The sequence below is a fragment of the Apium graveolens genome, chromosome 8 (genome assembly GCF_009905375.1).
Source record: "Apium graveolens cultivar Ventura chromosome 8, ASM990537v1, whole genome shotgun sequence".
Taxonomy (NCBI): domain Eukaryota; kingdom Viridiplantae; phylum Streptophyta; class Magnoliopsida; order Apiales; family Apiaceae; genus Apium; species Apium graveolens.
The window spans coordinates 235,264,267-235,279,721 of record NC_133654.1 but is presented as its reverse complement, the minus strand read 5'-3'; the positions used below and the strand labels follow the sequence as shown (position 1 = coordinate 235,279,721).

General features: G+C 33.0%; 1 protein-coding gene across 3 annotated transcripts; it reads right to left on the bottom strand.

Moving 5' to 3' along the window:
- Positions 1-4,125: 4,125 nt before the first annotated feature.
- Positions 4,126-15,253, bottom strand: LOC141677090 (uncharacterized). Of its 3 annotated transcripts, none has more exons than XM_074482823.1 (12): positions 14,825-15,252; positions 11,287-11,470; positions 10,620-10,688; positions 10,451-10,549; positions 9,010-9,089; positions 7,465-8,299; positions 6,074-6,771; positions 5,470-5,554; positions 5,310-5,361; positions 5,158-5,213; positions 4,638-4,685; positions 4,126-4,528 (listed from the first exon to the last, which is right to left on the bottom strand). In XM_074482823.1, the coding sequence occupies exons 1-12, from the start codon at positions 15,046-15,048 to the stop codon at positions 4,352-4,354; spliced, it is 2,607 nt and encodes an 868-aa protein (XP_074338924.1). In that variant the 5' UTR covers positions 15,049-15,252; the 3' UTR covers positions 4,126-4,351. The 3 variants fall into 3 exon arrangements, 2 of the variants coding, with proteins under 2 accessions (XP_074338924.1, XP_074338925.1); XM_074482824.1 differs by having other exon boundaries at positions 5,164-5,213; XR_012557326.1 differs by having other exon boundaries at positions 4,371-4,528; positions 5,095-5,213; positions 14,825-15,253.
- Between the last annotated feature and the right edge of the window lie 202 nt (positions 15,254-15,455).

Genomic DNA, 15,455 nt, shown 5'->3' with positions numbered 1-15,455 from the left:
TTAGGTTTTGGATAATTATCGGGTTATGTAATTCGGATTTCGGATCGAATCTCGTATCCATATATTTCGGTTCGGTTTTTCGGATTCAGATCCATTTTGCCAGGTCTAAGTATAAGGTATCAAGTTAAATTTTGTTAATTCATTTAATTATAAAGTCAAATACAATCTAAAATCATATATCTTAAATATCACGTTATTTAATCTTAAATAAGATGTGCTTATTATTATTTTAATATTAATTAGTAATATTTTATTTGTTTTAAATTTATAAATTATTTTAAAATTTTAAATTTTTAATCACTTATATTTTTTTTGTAAGTTGTATAATAACTTAAATTCGACATATGCATTATATAAAAATTTGATGCAATTAATGAATAAAAATATCTAAATTAAATAAATTTTATTCCAATATTGAAACAAACACATGATATCAGAAATAATTCTTCAACTTTATACCATCTTAACCTGATTTATTATTCCAAACCTATATTATCTTGTGAATCAAACGACCCATGAATGTATTCATTGATACATGACATTATTTTCTCTCTTTTTTCTCAAAAAGATAAATGACATTCTTCAGGACAAAATTACTACTAGACTAGGCTCATTGATCACTCATAAATTATACAATCACACACACATATGTATATATAAAGGAGGATACGCGGGAGGTTAGTTGACGCTCTAATATCGTCTGATTCTATTTTTCTCATTTTCTTTAAATTTTAAATGCTAAAACAAATTATACTTCATTTTAGAAGTATAATATAATAGGTTTTCGAATTTATATAGAATAGGAGTTTGAACTTATAAAAAAGTTTAAAAATATTCTAATAAATAGAGAGAGAAGAAGAATCATAATTTATGAGTTATGACAATATCTTATTCATCTTTCGCATGTACAAATGGATTATCCCCGGGTTTTTTACTGTGTATTTCCTTCTGTAGATCACCAAATAATTCGCTACGCTCGCTCTCTCCGTCTTCGCACTGCCCGAATTGTGTTTGACGGGAGAGCGAATCAAATTAATTTTTATTAAATTATAATAATATTTTATTAATATTGTATTTGAACGGAGAACAAATAAAACTAAATTTTATCTAAATCATTAATTATAATAATTTTTTACTATTATTGTGTTTGACAGGATGACGGCCTAAACTAATTTTTATCTAAATTATTATAATTTTTTAGTTGTATTGTGTTTCATGAAAGGGCGGCTCAAACTATTTTTTTATCTAAATTATAAGTTTTTTATTAGTAATGTGTTTGACGGGAGAACCACACAAACTAAATTTCATCTAAACTATAATAAATTTTTATTAGTATTATATTTGACGGCAGTACGGCTCAAACTAATTTTTATCTAAATTCTATTTTTTTTAGGAATATTGTATTTGACAGAGACAGTCCAAACTAATTTTTTACAAAATTATAATATAAGCTCATATCATAATTTATAAAAGAATTCATAACACCGTCGCGAAGTGCAGGTTTATTTCCTTTCCTAGTTAAACATGTCAGATAAAACATCCAAAAAATAGTCGTGAGATAATAATAAGCTGAATGGAACCAATATTTTTGAGACAAATAATTTTCGAATTTTACAATAAGTTTAAGTTTAAATAATGAAGAATGCAATAATACGAATATTTTCAGTTGATTACCCACCGTTATTCATTAATAAGAATTTTTCTAATTTGTGCTGGTGAATACATAATAAGTACTGAAATTTGTAAGTTTATGTTATTTTAATTAATTTAGTTTTTGAGTTTTGAATTATGTGTCCCCGGTAGAGATGCACAAAAATCCGGTCCCGAAAGTCTGTCGCCCTGATTTGGTCAAAACCCGGTCAAACCCGCCCTGGGCTTAGGGTCTCGACGGGCCTTATATTTTTGGGCAAGTCCAACCCGGCCCGGTTAAAAGTCCGTGTTTTGACCTGGCCCGGTCTTTGGACCGACCCGGTTAAAAACCCGAAAAAATTCGGTTAAAATCTACCTATTCTAATATATTTTCTTATATATTTATGAATTTATAATTATTATAAATATAAATAATACTTAAATATATAAAGTGGGTGTAGTGGAGAAAAATAATGATTATAAATGGATGTAGTTAGTTTTTATATTTATAAAATTTTATCATTTTTCATATATTTTAAAATATACTCCCTCTGATTTTCTTATATGTCGTTTGATTTTTGTGTACAGATTTCTAAATTCATTGACCACATATTTAAAATAATAATTTTTAATTTTTTTTTTCTGAATTAAAATTTTAGTTATATATTTTTATTCACAAAAAAAAAATTTAAAAATTATTATTTTAACTATGTGGTCAAAACACTTAAAAGTGTGTGCACAATAGTTAAACCTCATATAAAAGAAAATAGAGGGAGTATAAAATTGAATGAAATACAAAAAAAAATTGTATAAATATGAACGGGAGGGAGTACAAGTTTAAATCATTATTAAAATATATTACGTGCAAATTGCAATGAGCTGGGAAAGAGGTCCTCGCGGTTTTCAAGCCATAAAACTGCACCATTTGCTAATTCCAATGCTCCTTATTGCAAATATTTATCTATTTCAACGCACCTCATTAAATAAGCTTTGGAAATTGAGCTATTTAATGAGTTTGTTCTTTCATGGATGCCTATGGCTTGTTTATGATGAGTGATCGCGTTATTTATCTATTTTTGTACTCCAAAGTTAGGGCCCAGCAAAAAATGAAATAAAATAGAAATCGAGCTGAAATTACTAAAAATCGGAAAAAACCGATCCCAAAAAAATGAGCCGAATCCGAAATCGAAAAATTGAAAACCGAACCGACTTCATGGTTCCGGTTCCGATTATTGATTAAAAACGAACCGAAAAAATCGAACCGAACCGAATATTTAAATAATTAAATAAATATATTATTTATATATAATTTATATAAATCTTATGAATTCTTAAACTATTTTAAATAACTAAGATTTTATCATTCGAACCAGAATTAATTCATTTGGCCTAAGATCTAAATTTACTACGCAGAACTTTGTTTTGTTTACCCAGATATATGAGTTTTCACTGTTAACCAAGTATAAATGTATCAATATAGTGTATCTTGTTTCTATCACTTTTCATTAAAGTATCAATCTCATTAAAGTATCAATCAGGAGGACTTGTTTGTCACCTTTTTTGTAAAAAAATGTATCAGGAGGACTATTGCTGATATATTTGGAGTTCATGTTTCTTATCTCTCAACCAAGTCTGTGTAAATTTGGTATATTGGGTAAAACTTAAAATGTTGAAATAAATTTTGAATTAAGTATATATTTTTATTTATAATTGTATTTTCATTTTCTAATTTTAATTTCATCCGGTTTTATAACCGAAACTGAACCGATTATTACCGAACGGGGATTTTTGAACCGAAACCGAATCCGAACTGGCGGTTACGGACCCATGCTCTTTGTTAAAATAATATAAGATCTTGAAAAAGTTCATTCTCTTTCTCTAACACCTTGAGATTTTAGAGTAACTGGTTTCTTCACATGGTATCAGAGCTTAGGCTGGCGGAAGAACTAAAATTCGATTCCCAGCCACCCCCAACATTCTCACAATTTAATGTGAACACTAAAGGCAATTAATGCCCCAAAAATGGGCGCCGGTGTTCCACTTTACGACCCATAAATGGGCTTTCGAGTGAGGGAAAGTATTAAATATATGATTCTATCGAGACCATCCTCTAACACCTTAAGGTTTTAGACGAGCTGGTTACTCAACATAAGTTTTGGATTAGCTAATTACTCAACATGATATCATAGTTCAGGCTGGCAGAGGACTCAGGTTCGATCCTGCCACCGCCAATATTTCTTCCAATTTATGAGGGACACGAAAGACAAATTTATGTTCCAAAGATGGGCGCCCGTGATGTACTCTTTGACCTATAAATCTTTGACCTATAAATGCACTTTCGAGTGAGGGGAAGTGTTAGAATAATATAAGATACCGTAAAAAGGTCATTCTCTAACACTTCGGTTTGGTAATAATAAATAGAATTTTTTTATTATTTGCCCATGAACACATAAACGCAAAAATTTATAATTTTAGGCCATTTTAATTAACGAAGTCTTTGTGAATGTGGTTGCATTAATATATATTATGTACCTTTTACAGCTGCAGTTATGAACCTGATGATACAAAGATAGTATGAATTAGTGACGCTTTCTATCTTTCATCGACAGACTTGGCGATGCCCAGAATCCATTAGAGGTTAGCATAATAAAAAGTAATGCAATAGTTCGGTCAGACTAACAAACAAAGAAATGCAAAGCACTCTGATCCACGTAGTTTTAAGTCAAATGAGCTGCACGATCGCGGCTATTCGTAAAGCCCCATTTTGCAGAAGATCACTTAGCTCGTCGAACAACAAAGCAGTACGCCAGCCCCATCCTTTTGGAGCTTTAGGTAGAAGCGTTCCACTCTGTTTTAAGCTTCCAAAAACCATCACTTCTCTTTTGGATGGACAAATCAGCTGGATTATAAGGAAGAATGTAAAAAAAACCAGAAAGACATTTTCTTTAGTGACCGTTAATTCTCAGTAAAAGAAGACTAGTTGAGCATTTCAATATTAACTTCATTACCTGATAACGAGCAGTAACCTTTTCACGAGTATCGACATAAATATGAACCTGTACAACACGCATCCGCAAACTAGAGATTAAAGGATGCCTGAATAAAAGGTTCTTCGAACAGTTGCACTATTTCATATTATATGTTTGAAGCTTATGTAAGCTTTTGCTAGTAATCAGACCAGTGAACAACATGACGAAAACCAAACAAATTAAACTACACAACTCATGAACAGTATACTTATATGAAGAGAGGAGGAAAACTACAGCTTGCACCTAAATTATAGATCTCTAAGATGGAATTTATGGTGTACATATTTGCTAGCAGGTCACACATAATTGCACAAAATTGCAGTGCAACAAAATTGAATTGGCAATCTCATTCTCAATTAATATGAATGTAAAATATACGTAGATAAGATGAATTAACATCATGAATGCATTACTGTTATAAACTTCATCAATATACCTATGTCAATAAAGGTACTATAGATAAGTTTTATCCAATGACTATATTGAGTCATCGACGTACTCTAACCTTCCTAAGAGGATCAATGATCTCTGCCTTCCGCCGATGAAGAAACAGTCCTGAAATTATAAGCATACAGGTCACACATTTTCTTTGACCGAACAAACATTATATACAGTTTCATGTCAAATGCCAAATCTATAAATAAAATTTACCAAGGGTTCGTCTTCCTTGGGGGTCTTCATCATTAAAAGCCTGAACACTAACCTACTCGATTCAACAAAAAAGATTACTCAACAAGGAAACTAAAGCTTTAGAAACAGGAACACAGCTTCTAAAATAATAAATGCAACCTAACCAACTCTGTTTACATACCTTCCATAGGGAACCAGCATAGAAAACTTCTGGGGAGTGTTTCACTTGGCCATCATTAAGCCTGTGTACATCATCAAATTCGACCCTGTAGCACCATTAAACAACTTTTAGATCTTTTAATAGCTTCTTTCTAGCACAGTGGTACATGATGACAGTCTGCTAGAACTCATAATAGACTACGATGTGATCAAAATGAATACTCAATCCAATTTTATTGTCCGCCGAACAAATTAATGTCATGCGCTAAAGAGAATTAAAAAATTAGATACTTGAGAAATGGAGTTGAAACTAGTGGTGTCATGGTTTCACAGCATAGGCATATAAGTTGCAATTTATAAAATAATGATAGAGGGAAATGGACAAATCACCCAAAATCCAGCACTTGACAAGTGAATTTGTGGTCTGGTTTATCTTTAAAACACATTGTTACAACCAACTCTTCTGAACATTACAGGGAAACTAGTATATACATATTCTGTACCAGATTTTCTAACAAAATATCTATGACAGACAATGCTTTATGGATCATAAGCTATAATATTAATCTGATAGAGGATGCCAGCTAATAAATCAGTAAGTATGCCACGCAAAACAAATAACTTACGAAAAGCGAAAGGGAGGAAAATGACTAAAAGGAGTTTTCATATCCAACGATATCGAGCTATTCGCATTCTCCCACTCAACTCCAATGGCCTGCTCTGGCGAATCTAACATCTGCACAGAAATCTCAGGGGTTGTAGAAGCAGAAACTGAATGACCGACCAGTCTGCCGTGCAAATCTGTTTCATAGCCTCTCTCTGTTTGCTCCCCATGAACACTGGACATGCTGCTCACTCCTTGGCTGAGCCCAACTAAAGCTGTCAACCCATCCCCAACCACATCTGCATTGTTATCTGCTCTATTATCTGAATCATCATTACCAAGAGTTTGCTGGCAGTTACGGTTACCCACACCAAAAGGAACTCGAGAAAACACAAAGCGTGTTGGTGGCCAGGCAGCTGCTGGTACGAACGTAGTTCCACGCCCAATACCAGCTAGCCCATCATTTGGCCCTCCTCTATTTACGTGCACCCTTACAGGCCTAAAAAGCCCACTGCCTTCACCTTGAGCAGAATCAGTGACATACAGATTTCCTATATTGCTTGATGATATATGCTGGTCATGCTCTTGTATGTAATAACCTGAGGCAGGAATGCCACGTGAAAATCCATACGGCTGCCTACATGCACAGGCCATGCTCACAAGGCAACAATTTTTGCAAGTGTCTGCACCAATCTCTAGTACCCGCTGGCTCAGAAGCATCTAGAAAAACCAAGAGTAACACGGACACACAGGAAAAGAACAAAACATTATACTTAAGAGTGAAAAACTGGATTTAAGCTGAAAAAAATGTCGCAATGTTAATTTCTGCATTGTGGCAAACATTTAAGGCTTCAGGTATCAATCAAAAACAGTATTACATTTTACATATATGATTGAATTGACTGATCAATACAAGAAAAGGTTACCAGATGAAATTGTGACTTAGCCAATAAAAGAAAATAAACTGTTTAAAACAAAATTGCACAAGACATACATAAAAATGCCAAATGATTTTGAAATAGTGTATAGATACAGGATTAGTTTTATAAATACACTTTCTATCCATAATTCTCAGAAAAAAAGACTAGATTTGTCAATCAAAAATATTTTTTGGAACATTGAAATTGAGGTGATATTATTATAAAAGAGTAAAATTCAGGTAGCTTCAAGATAAACACACAACCAAATTAAAAAGAGAAAGCAATATACACTAGAACTTTGCTGCAAATAACTTCACAATGACAGGACTATGACTCGAGTCATTATGATGGCTTTTATTTTAGTTTCGAGCTTTTTATTCCTTTAAAATTATTCTACGACTATTCTCATATGTATTATAACTTCTTCAGAATCAGAACTGTGTCAACTAATGACTCATAGATGAAATTATGTAAAAACAAATATCTTTCAAACCTGCAGCCATAGACTATCATTCACAGCTTTGCCTGGAAACCCCAATTCTTCAAGTTGCTTTCTCACATTTAAGAGTGCCTCAAAACTCATGTTAGAATACAAAAGAGAGCCTCCTTCAAATATATTGACAAATGCATCATAATCTTCTCCACTCAAGCCACATATTCCTTTAGCACAAGTTTTTAAATCTCTTCGACCCACAATTCTACCACCCCATGAGAGAGGAGGCATGCCGCATCTTCCCCATTCATTGGACATGATCCCCTCGCAGGAAGAGTTCATAGCACTGCAAGGTCTTTGTTCTTCTGTAAGCCAGCTATTATTGTTCAATTGGTAGCACGAAACTTCTTCAGAAGGCCCTTCCACGGCAACACCATCGCTTCCAAGTAAGTTTGCTCTGACACTGGTTGGAACTTCAAGATATGCACAGTTGGATCTCATTTCAGAAGTATATGAAAATGAATTTCTTGATGAAGTCCGTTCACTGTTGCATTGAGATCTTGCCTCCAAAGTTGACCGAGTGCATGCAGCTGCTTGCTGCAGCTGCTTGTTGGGCTCATGTAGCACACTGCGAGAATCCATCACACTGTTTGGAACCTCAACAAAATTGTTAGCAGGAGTACTTTCACCTTCGAGTTGATCTTTGACTCTTAGTCTCCCCATATCAGATTCTAATATTACACTAGAGCTGTCACTTATCACATTTTTTCCTTTTGACTTCTGATATTCAAAATTAGTTTGCGGTCCCATTTCAGGATTGGAACTTCCTTCCTCACTATGTTCCGTCTTACAAGGTGCACCTTTGGCGACGAGAGTGTATAATGCCAATTCAAACCTTTATATTTGAAAATTATATCCTATATATAATTAGTATAAGGTGGATATTTGGTTGGTCGTACTACCGCATAAAGCATACATACCGTTAGATTAAAAACAAAATCAATGATCGAGATTATTTGTTATTTGCTGCAAAGATGATATGAACATCCAATTCTAAAGACATAATCTAATCCTAAATACATAATGAGACATAATTATTAACAATTATGTATAACAATTCTAGATATAATTTATTGATTAAATATATTACTTTTAATTTCGAGAGTATATCGAATTATAGAACTACTAAATACATAAAATAATTCAAAGTAACTTATGACTAAAAAATAATATTAAAACAATGAGGGCCGGGAAAATGTAGAAAAAAACATACTTTAAAAAACATTATAACGAAAAAAATATACATTAAAAATTCAAAGGAGTAGAAAATAATATGTACACGACAAATAATTAACTAATCATACACCACGAGAAAAAATGAAAATTAATATAGCAAACTACACTTACTTACTTTAAAAATATAACTTTCAAACTTATAGTAATTTATTTGATGAAATTAATATGCAAATCCCGTGCATAGCACTGGCCTTAAGCTATTTTAAATAATAAATTAAAAGAATCCCATATTGAAAAACATTTACAAGTGTCTAACTTGTATACTTGTAAATTACAAAGCAGAATATTGACAATCAAGATGCTCCTTACCGTTTTTCTTCACTAGGTACCCATAATTCATCTGAAGTCAGTAATGCATGCAAAGTCTGAGATGAAAGCTTCGGAAGCACCTGTTTGATTAAAGGATTTTGTGCAGATATTTTAAAACATTTAATCTTTTGATAAAACAAACCTGAATGTGTAAGACAATATATTAAGCACAGCATAAACTTGAAACAGCTGGAAAAACATATATGTTTATTACTGTAACGAAGAATTAATAACAAAACTTACGAACGCATCCCATTCCAAAGAAACATAATTGATAATGGCCCTATCATAACAAAATTACACCATGAAAAGTATTGTTATTACTTCATGGTTGATATTCTAAATCTACCTATATTCTCTTATTTGTCTAGTATTTAATTAATTTCCTGACTAGCATTTGTCGTAGTATATAGATGATGTTTGTATTAGGTACTTAACATCATGGGATGTTCAATAACCTAAAATCAAATCATCAATATCTACCGGTCTGTTTCCCATTTAATGAAGGACCTACAGCAGCCACTGACCTAGTGTGCCTGTGTCATCTACTCATCTCCGCACCGGTGCTTTTGAAAATTCAGCAAGTCCTTGTATCAAAGCTGTCAGTAAATATCCATTGTTTTTTGCGTCTCTATCACATTTTATTATAAATCACGGGAATATTCAAATTTATGATAAAAATCTGCCTGTGACTATCTTGAGAGAACTTGATGAAAACTCTGCAAGATTTTGCCTACTGGCCACCTGACGGGTAATCTATATGTTATTAAATAGTTTATATATTTGTTTGTTTGTAGTGATAAATAGTACATTAATCTATATGTTCAATATGTGGGGCTAGTAGAGTATCAGATAAGTACTATATTTATAGTAAGCCAAATTGTTATGGGCCTTAGTCCATTAGTTTATTTCTATTATCTATGCATATACATAATGATGTAATCCCCACAACAAATAAGACTTGATTATTAAGATATTTTGAATATTGAATTAAGTCTCTTTCGTGGGTTGTGATCCATACTAGGTTGGGAAAGCTGTGGGGGTAGTGGGTTTTGTGCAGTTAATCCACCCAATTTTATCAATTTAACATTTTCATCCAAAAATAATTCCTTCTCTTCTCAGAGTTTCAGCAACTCTATCCTCTTTGTAAAAATAGGTTAAGGGTTCCATCCTCAATGAAGACGTGCGGCCGTGAGTATTTCATTTTTTGTGATTGACCTTTACCAAACAAAAGAAAATATGCTAATTGGATTTAAAAACTAGAAATTTTCTTTTGAAGCTTGACAAGAATTTACAAAATAATTGCTTGACCAGCCTTGCTTTCTGTAGAAGTGCGGGGCCTTCCTTGCTCAGTATATATCCTAGATATCATTCTAAAGTTTATAAAGAAAAGGGACTGTTCCAAATTTAAACATGAATATGATTACTGCCGATCTTGTACCTCTCGTAACTCCATGGCGCCACTCTGACAAAGGTACCCCCAACAAGCACTCCTAACACGTTCTCCGTGAATACCATAATCTTGGCTCTCTGCGAAAACCTGTGTCATAGATGAAAACAGTCAATAGATGTGACTAGAAGATTATATGAGATGTAGCCACATGACTAACCTGATATGCTAAGAAATTTGAAGTCCATAGTTCGGATATGATAAAGTCAGTGCAGATTGCACATAAATCCTGAAAATAAAATGGTCAAAATTACTTTCCCAACAAAATTAAAGATAAAATTGTGATGGTCATTTATCCAAAAAGACATAAATTAATGTGATTGTGAACGTGAGAATCCACAGAGGTTTCCTTGTAGCCAGCAACTCAAAATGTGAAGCACAAGGCAACATCTTATCCTTGAACAATTTTCACGGATCTCTAAAGAGAATCCAAACTTGGAAAAAATGTTTATTAAATTTTTTAGGTATTTAAAAATGAACTCCATATTTTACCATATAAGGTCCAATGTCTAACCTCGTATGCATGAGGTACTACACCTGAGATTTACTGGTGGAACTTGGTGAATATTGGAGCTTATAAATCAAGTTCCTACTTTTTTTAACTTTTCAATTCAGAGAAAAAACTGAGTTAGCAGGATGGCAAAGCGCATCTCACACATGTATGATTAACTATACTCAAAGAATGACAAACCTCAAATTCAAATAAACAGACGCTAGCAGCCTATCAGTCAATTCAGTTAATATTACTAGTGAGGCGTGAATTAGCCTTACAAATTAAAACTGACATAACCTCTCCATTATGCATTATTATCATCACCTTGACATACCTGAAGGTCAAGAAATGATGCAGCTGCTAGAACACGATATGCATTATTATCATTAAGTTTAGGGTGATGTCCATAAAGATATGCCAGAGCTGTAGCAATTGCCTCCCCGTTAACATTATTATCATCCACATGCAAAGACAGAACTGGAGCATTGGCTTCTCTCCAAGGTCCATGAAGCATGTTTCTGCAGTAACATTGTATAGAAATATTAATGAAAATCGAGGCAAAAACAACATTATCAAACACAAGTTGTACATAGTAGCAGACACAATCTCCTTGTTCGATGAACGTACTAGTAATTAAAAAAAAAGAATAAATATGACACATGGATAACAAGCTTACCCTAACCATGACCAGATTAGTCAAAAATTAAGTGGAAATCCGATCTGCTACTTATATCACAGAGATACTGTTAAAGGTCCCTAAAGCGAGAACCACTACAAGCACCTAGTTGTGTGCATGAGCGCCCACCTGCTCAAGTGCGCAGCTAAATTTCAGAGTTTAGACTAATAAGCACCAACTCATGATGCCTTAATCCTAAGACTCCCTGCACTTGCCAATCTCAAGTTTCTCTACAAATGACATGCCATATCAGAAAGTGTTCTTCTGGAAAACCTCTGGCACATCCTACGCAAGGGCTCTAATTACAAGGTATCTTAGAATTTTAATAACTCGCCTCTAAGTCTCAGTTAAAAAAAAAATCTATCCTACTTGGAAAAAAACCACAATCCTTTCCTTGTCACACACACCAAAACTGTTAATTAATTTCAAAACCTAAAATAATTTACACTATTATCATCGATAACCACTCCGTATTTCAAATTCAGTACACGGCTAATTATACTAAACAATAACCGAACTTCTACATACACGAAACAACCAAAAAACGCATAAATACACGTGAAGTGCAAGTTAATTATCAATTCAAACTAAAGTAAGACGTCTTAAAGAGAATAAATCATAATCATAAACAAAACATATCCTCCTGGCAATTACATAACAACAATATTTTCCGCAACACAGACCATATATGATACATACACAAACTGCAAGTAAATCATCAAAATAACTAAAATAAAGCTATGATACAGAATAATTCAGACATGTAAATAAATACACCTTACTAATAATTATAAAGTGCTGTAATCGAGATACGAAATAACTAATAAACTTGGTTAGAGCGTTTTCTAAATTGAGCCCCGATAGTGAGAATTAAAACAAAATGCATTCTACTCATTATCACAAAATTACGATTAGTGTTGTAATTAAAGCCAATTCGAGTAGCTAATAAACGAGTTATAGTATTATAAAAACTAGCTCGAATAGTTAATATTAAAACAAAATGCATCCTACTCATAATCATAAAATTAAGATTAGTGTTGTAATTAAAGCCGATTCGAGTAGCTAATAAACGAGTTAGAGTATTTTAAAAACTAGCTCGAATAGTTAGAATTAAAACAAAATGCATCTTACTCATAATCATAAGATTGCGGTAAAAAATTAAGTGGAATTCCGATCTGAACAAAATGAACATACTACTAATTAAAAAAAAAAGAGAATAAATATGACACATCGATAACAAGCTTACCCTAACAATGACCAGATTGGTCAAAAATTAAGTGGAAATCCGATCTGCTATTTTTATCACAGTGATACTGTTAAAGGTGCCTAACTCCAGCACCCAAAGCCTTTAAAATTAAAAGGGTGCCATATTACTCTACAAGCACCTAGTTGTGTGCATGAGCGCCACCTGCTCAAGTGCGCAGCTAAATTTCAGAGTTCAGACTATTAAGCACCAACTCGTGATGCCTTAATCCTAAGACTCATGCACTTGCCAATCTCAAGTTTCTCTACAAATGACACGCCATATCAGAAAGTGTTCTTCTGGAAAACCTCTGGCACATCCTACGTAAGGGCTCTAATTACAAGGTATCTTAGAATTTTGATAACTCGTCTCTAAGTCTCAATTATGACAAAAAAAACTATCCTACATGGAAAAAAATTACAATCCTTTCCTTGCCATACACACCAAAACTGTTAATTAATTTCAAAACCAAAAATAATTTACACTATTATCATCGATAACCACTCCGTATTTCAAATTCAGTCCTCGACTAATTATATTAAACAATAACCGAACTTCTACATACACGAAACAACCAAAAAACGCATAAATACACGTGAAGTGCAAGTTAATTATCAATTCAAACTAAAGTAAGATGTACTGAAGAGAATAAATCATAATCATAAACAAAACATATCCTCCTTGCAATTACAGAACAACAATATTTTCCGTAACAGACATATCTGATACATACACAAACTGCAAGTAAATCATCAATACAACTAAAATAAAGCAATGATACAGAATAATTCAGACTTGTAAATAAATACACCTTACTCATAATTATAGAAGTGCTGTAATCGAGATACGAAAAACTAATAAACTAGAGCGTTTTCTAAAATGAGCCCCAGTAGTGAGAATTAAAACAAAATGCATTCTACTCATAATCATAAAATTACGATTAGTGTTGTAATTAAAGCCGATTCGAGTAGCTAATAAACGAGTTAGAGTATTTTAAAAACTAGCTCGAATAGTTAGAATTAAAACAAAATGCATCCTACTCATAATCATAAGATTGCGGTTATTGTTGTAATTAAAGGCAATTCGAGTATCTAATAAACGAGTTTGAGTTATGAATACATACACAAATTGCAAGTAAATCAAGTACTCCCTCCGTCCCTCCCAAATGTTTACATTTGGGTGGGGCGCGGAGTTTAAGAAAAATGATAAAGTAGTGGAGAAAAGTTGAAAAAGTGAGTAAAGTAGTGGGACCGATTAATATTATATGTATAAATTGGGTATAGTGGAGGAAAGTAGTGGATGTAATTAATTTAAAAATTATAAAAACTTTACTATTTTTGGAAAATTTTGAAATGTAAACAATTGGAAGGGACATCACAAAAAGGAAAGTGTAAACAAATGGGAGGGACAGAGGGAGTATCTAATAAACGAGTTTGAGTATTTTATAACGAGCTCCAATAGTGAGAATTCAAAAAAAATGCAATCTACTCAAAATCATAAAATTACGATTAGTGTTGTCATTAAAGCCGATTTGAGTAGCTAATAAACGAGTTAGAGTATTATAAAACTAGCTCGAATAGTTAGAATTAAAAAAAATGCATCCTACTCATAATCATAAATTTCCGATTAGTGTTGTAATTAAAGGTGATCCGAGCATCTAATAAATGAATTCGAGTATTTTAAAATGAGCTCGAAATCGAATAGTGAATTAAAACAAAATGCATCCTACTCATTGTTATAAAATTACAATTAGTGTTGTAATTCAAGTCGACTCGAGTAGCTAATAAACGTGTTGGAGTATTTTAAAAGGAGCTCCAATAATTAGAATTGAAACAAAATGCATTTTACTCATAATCATAAAAAACTACGATTACTGTTGTAACTAATTAAAGGCGATTCGAGTATAATAAACGAGTTGGAGTATTTTTAATTGGAGGTGGAATTGCATTATACCTGAAGTAAGAGCTACGAGAGAGAATGAGGCGGTGAAGATGATAAGTGGAGCCCATAGCATGAATAACAACATCAGAAAAAGAGCCATTGTTAAAACCTTGCAACTGTATATGATCGCAGAGTGACGTCAGATTACAGTCATCATTCTCGGAGAGTTGTTGTTGTTGCCGGAACGGTGGATGTTGATGATGCCTAGGGAAGTGTGTTGCAGTTGGTGTTTCCATGGCCTCGGGAATTGTGATTAGTAGATCGATGAGGTCATTATTCAATTAATTAGAATCGAATTTCAATTTGTGAATTGTGATCAGATAAGATCATTTATAGCACTTCTTTTCTATCGGAGAAGAAAGAAATGGGCTACTGTACTGTAATGCGTCGAGAACAGAATATGCTCATACTGGCTTTGCCCCTTCTTACACGCACTTTGCGTTATTTTAGGTGTAAAGTACTTCAATCCACTTTTTGTGGGAAAGTTTTGGAATAAAAGTTCGTTAAATTTACATTCATTATCACTTGCTTTCGCTCTTTTTAAAAATTCGGGAGTATAAATATGAATGCAAGTTACTCACCCACCACTTGCTTTCCTTCGTAATTAAAATTCGGGAGTAAGGGGTTAAAGATCCGATCCCAT

What these genes read in the sequence shown, in the direction of transcription:
- LOC141677090 (XM_074482823.1), bottom strand. Translation starts at nt 15,048, where the DNA reads ATGGAAACACCAACTGCAACACACTTCCCTAGGCATCATCAACATCCA. An exon ending in ATGATAGTCTATGGCTGCAG is followed by an intron (nt 6,772 to 7,464) that starts GTTTGAAAGATA and finishes TGGTTTTTCTAG; the next exon opens with ATGCTTCTGAGCCAGCGGGT. An exon ending in CCAAGGAAGACGAACCCTTG is followed by an intron (nt 5,214 to 5,309) that starts GTAAATTTTATT and finishes TTATAATTTCAG; the next exon opens with GACTGTTTCTTCATCGGCGG.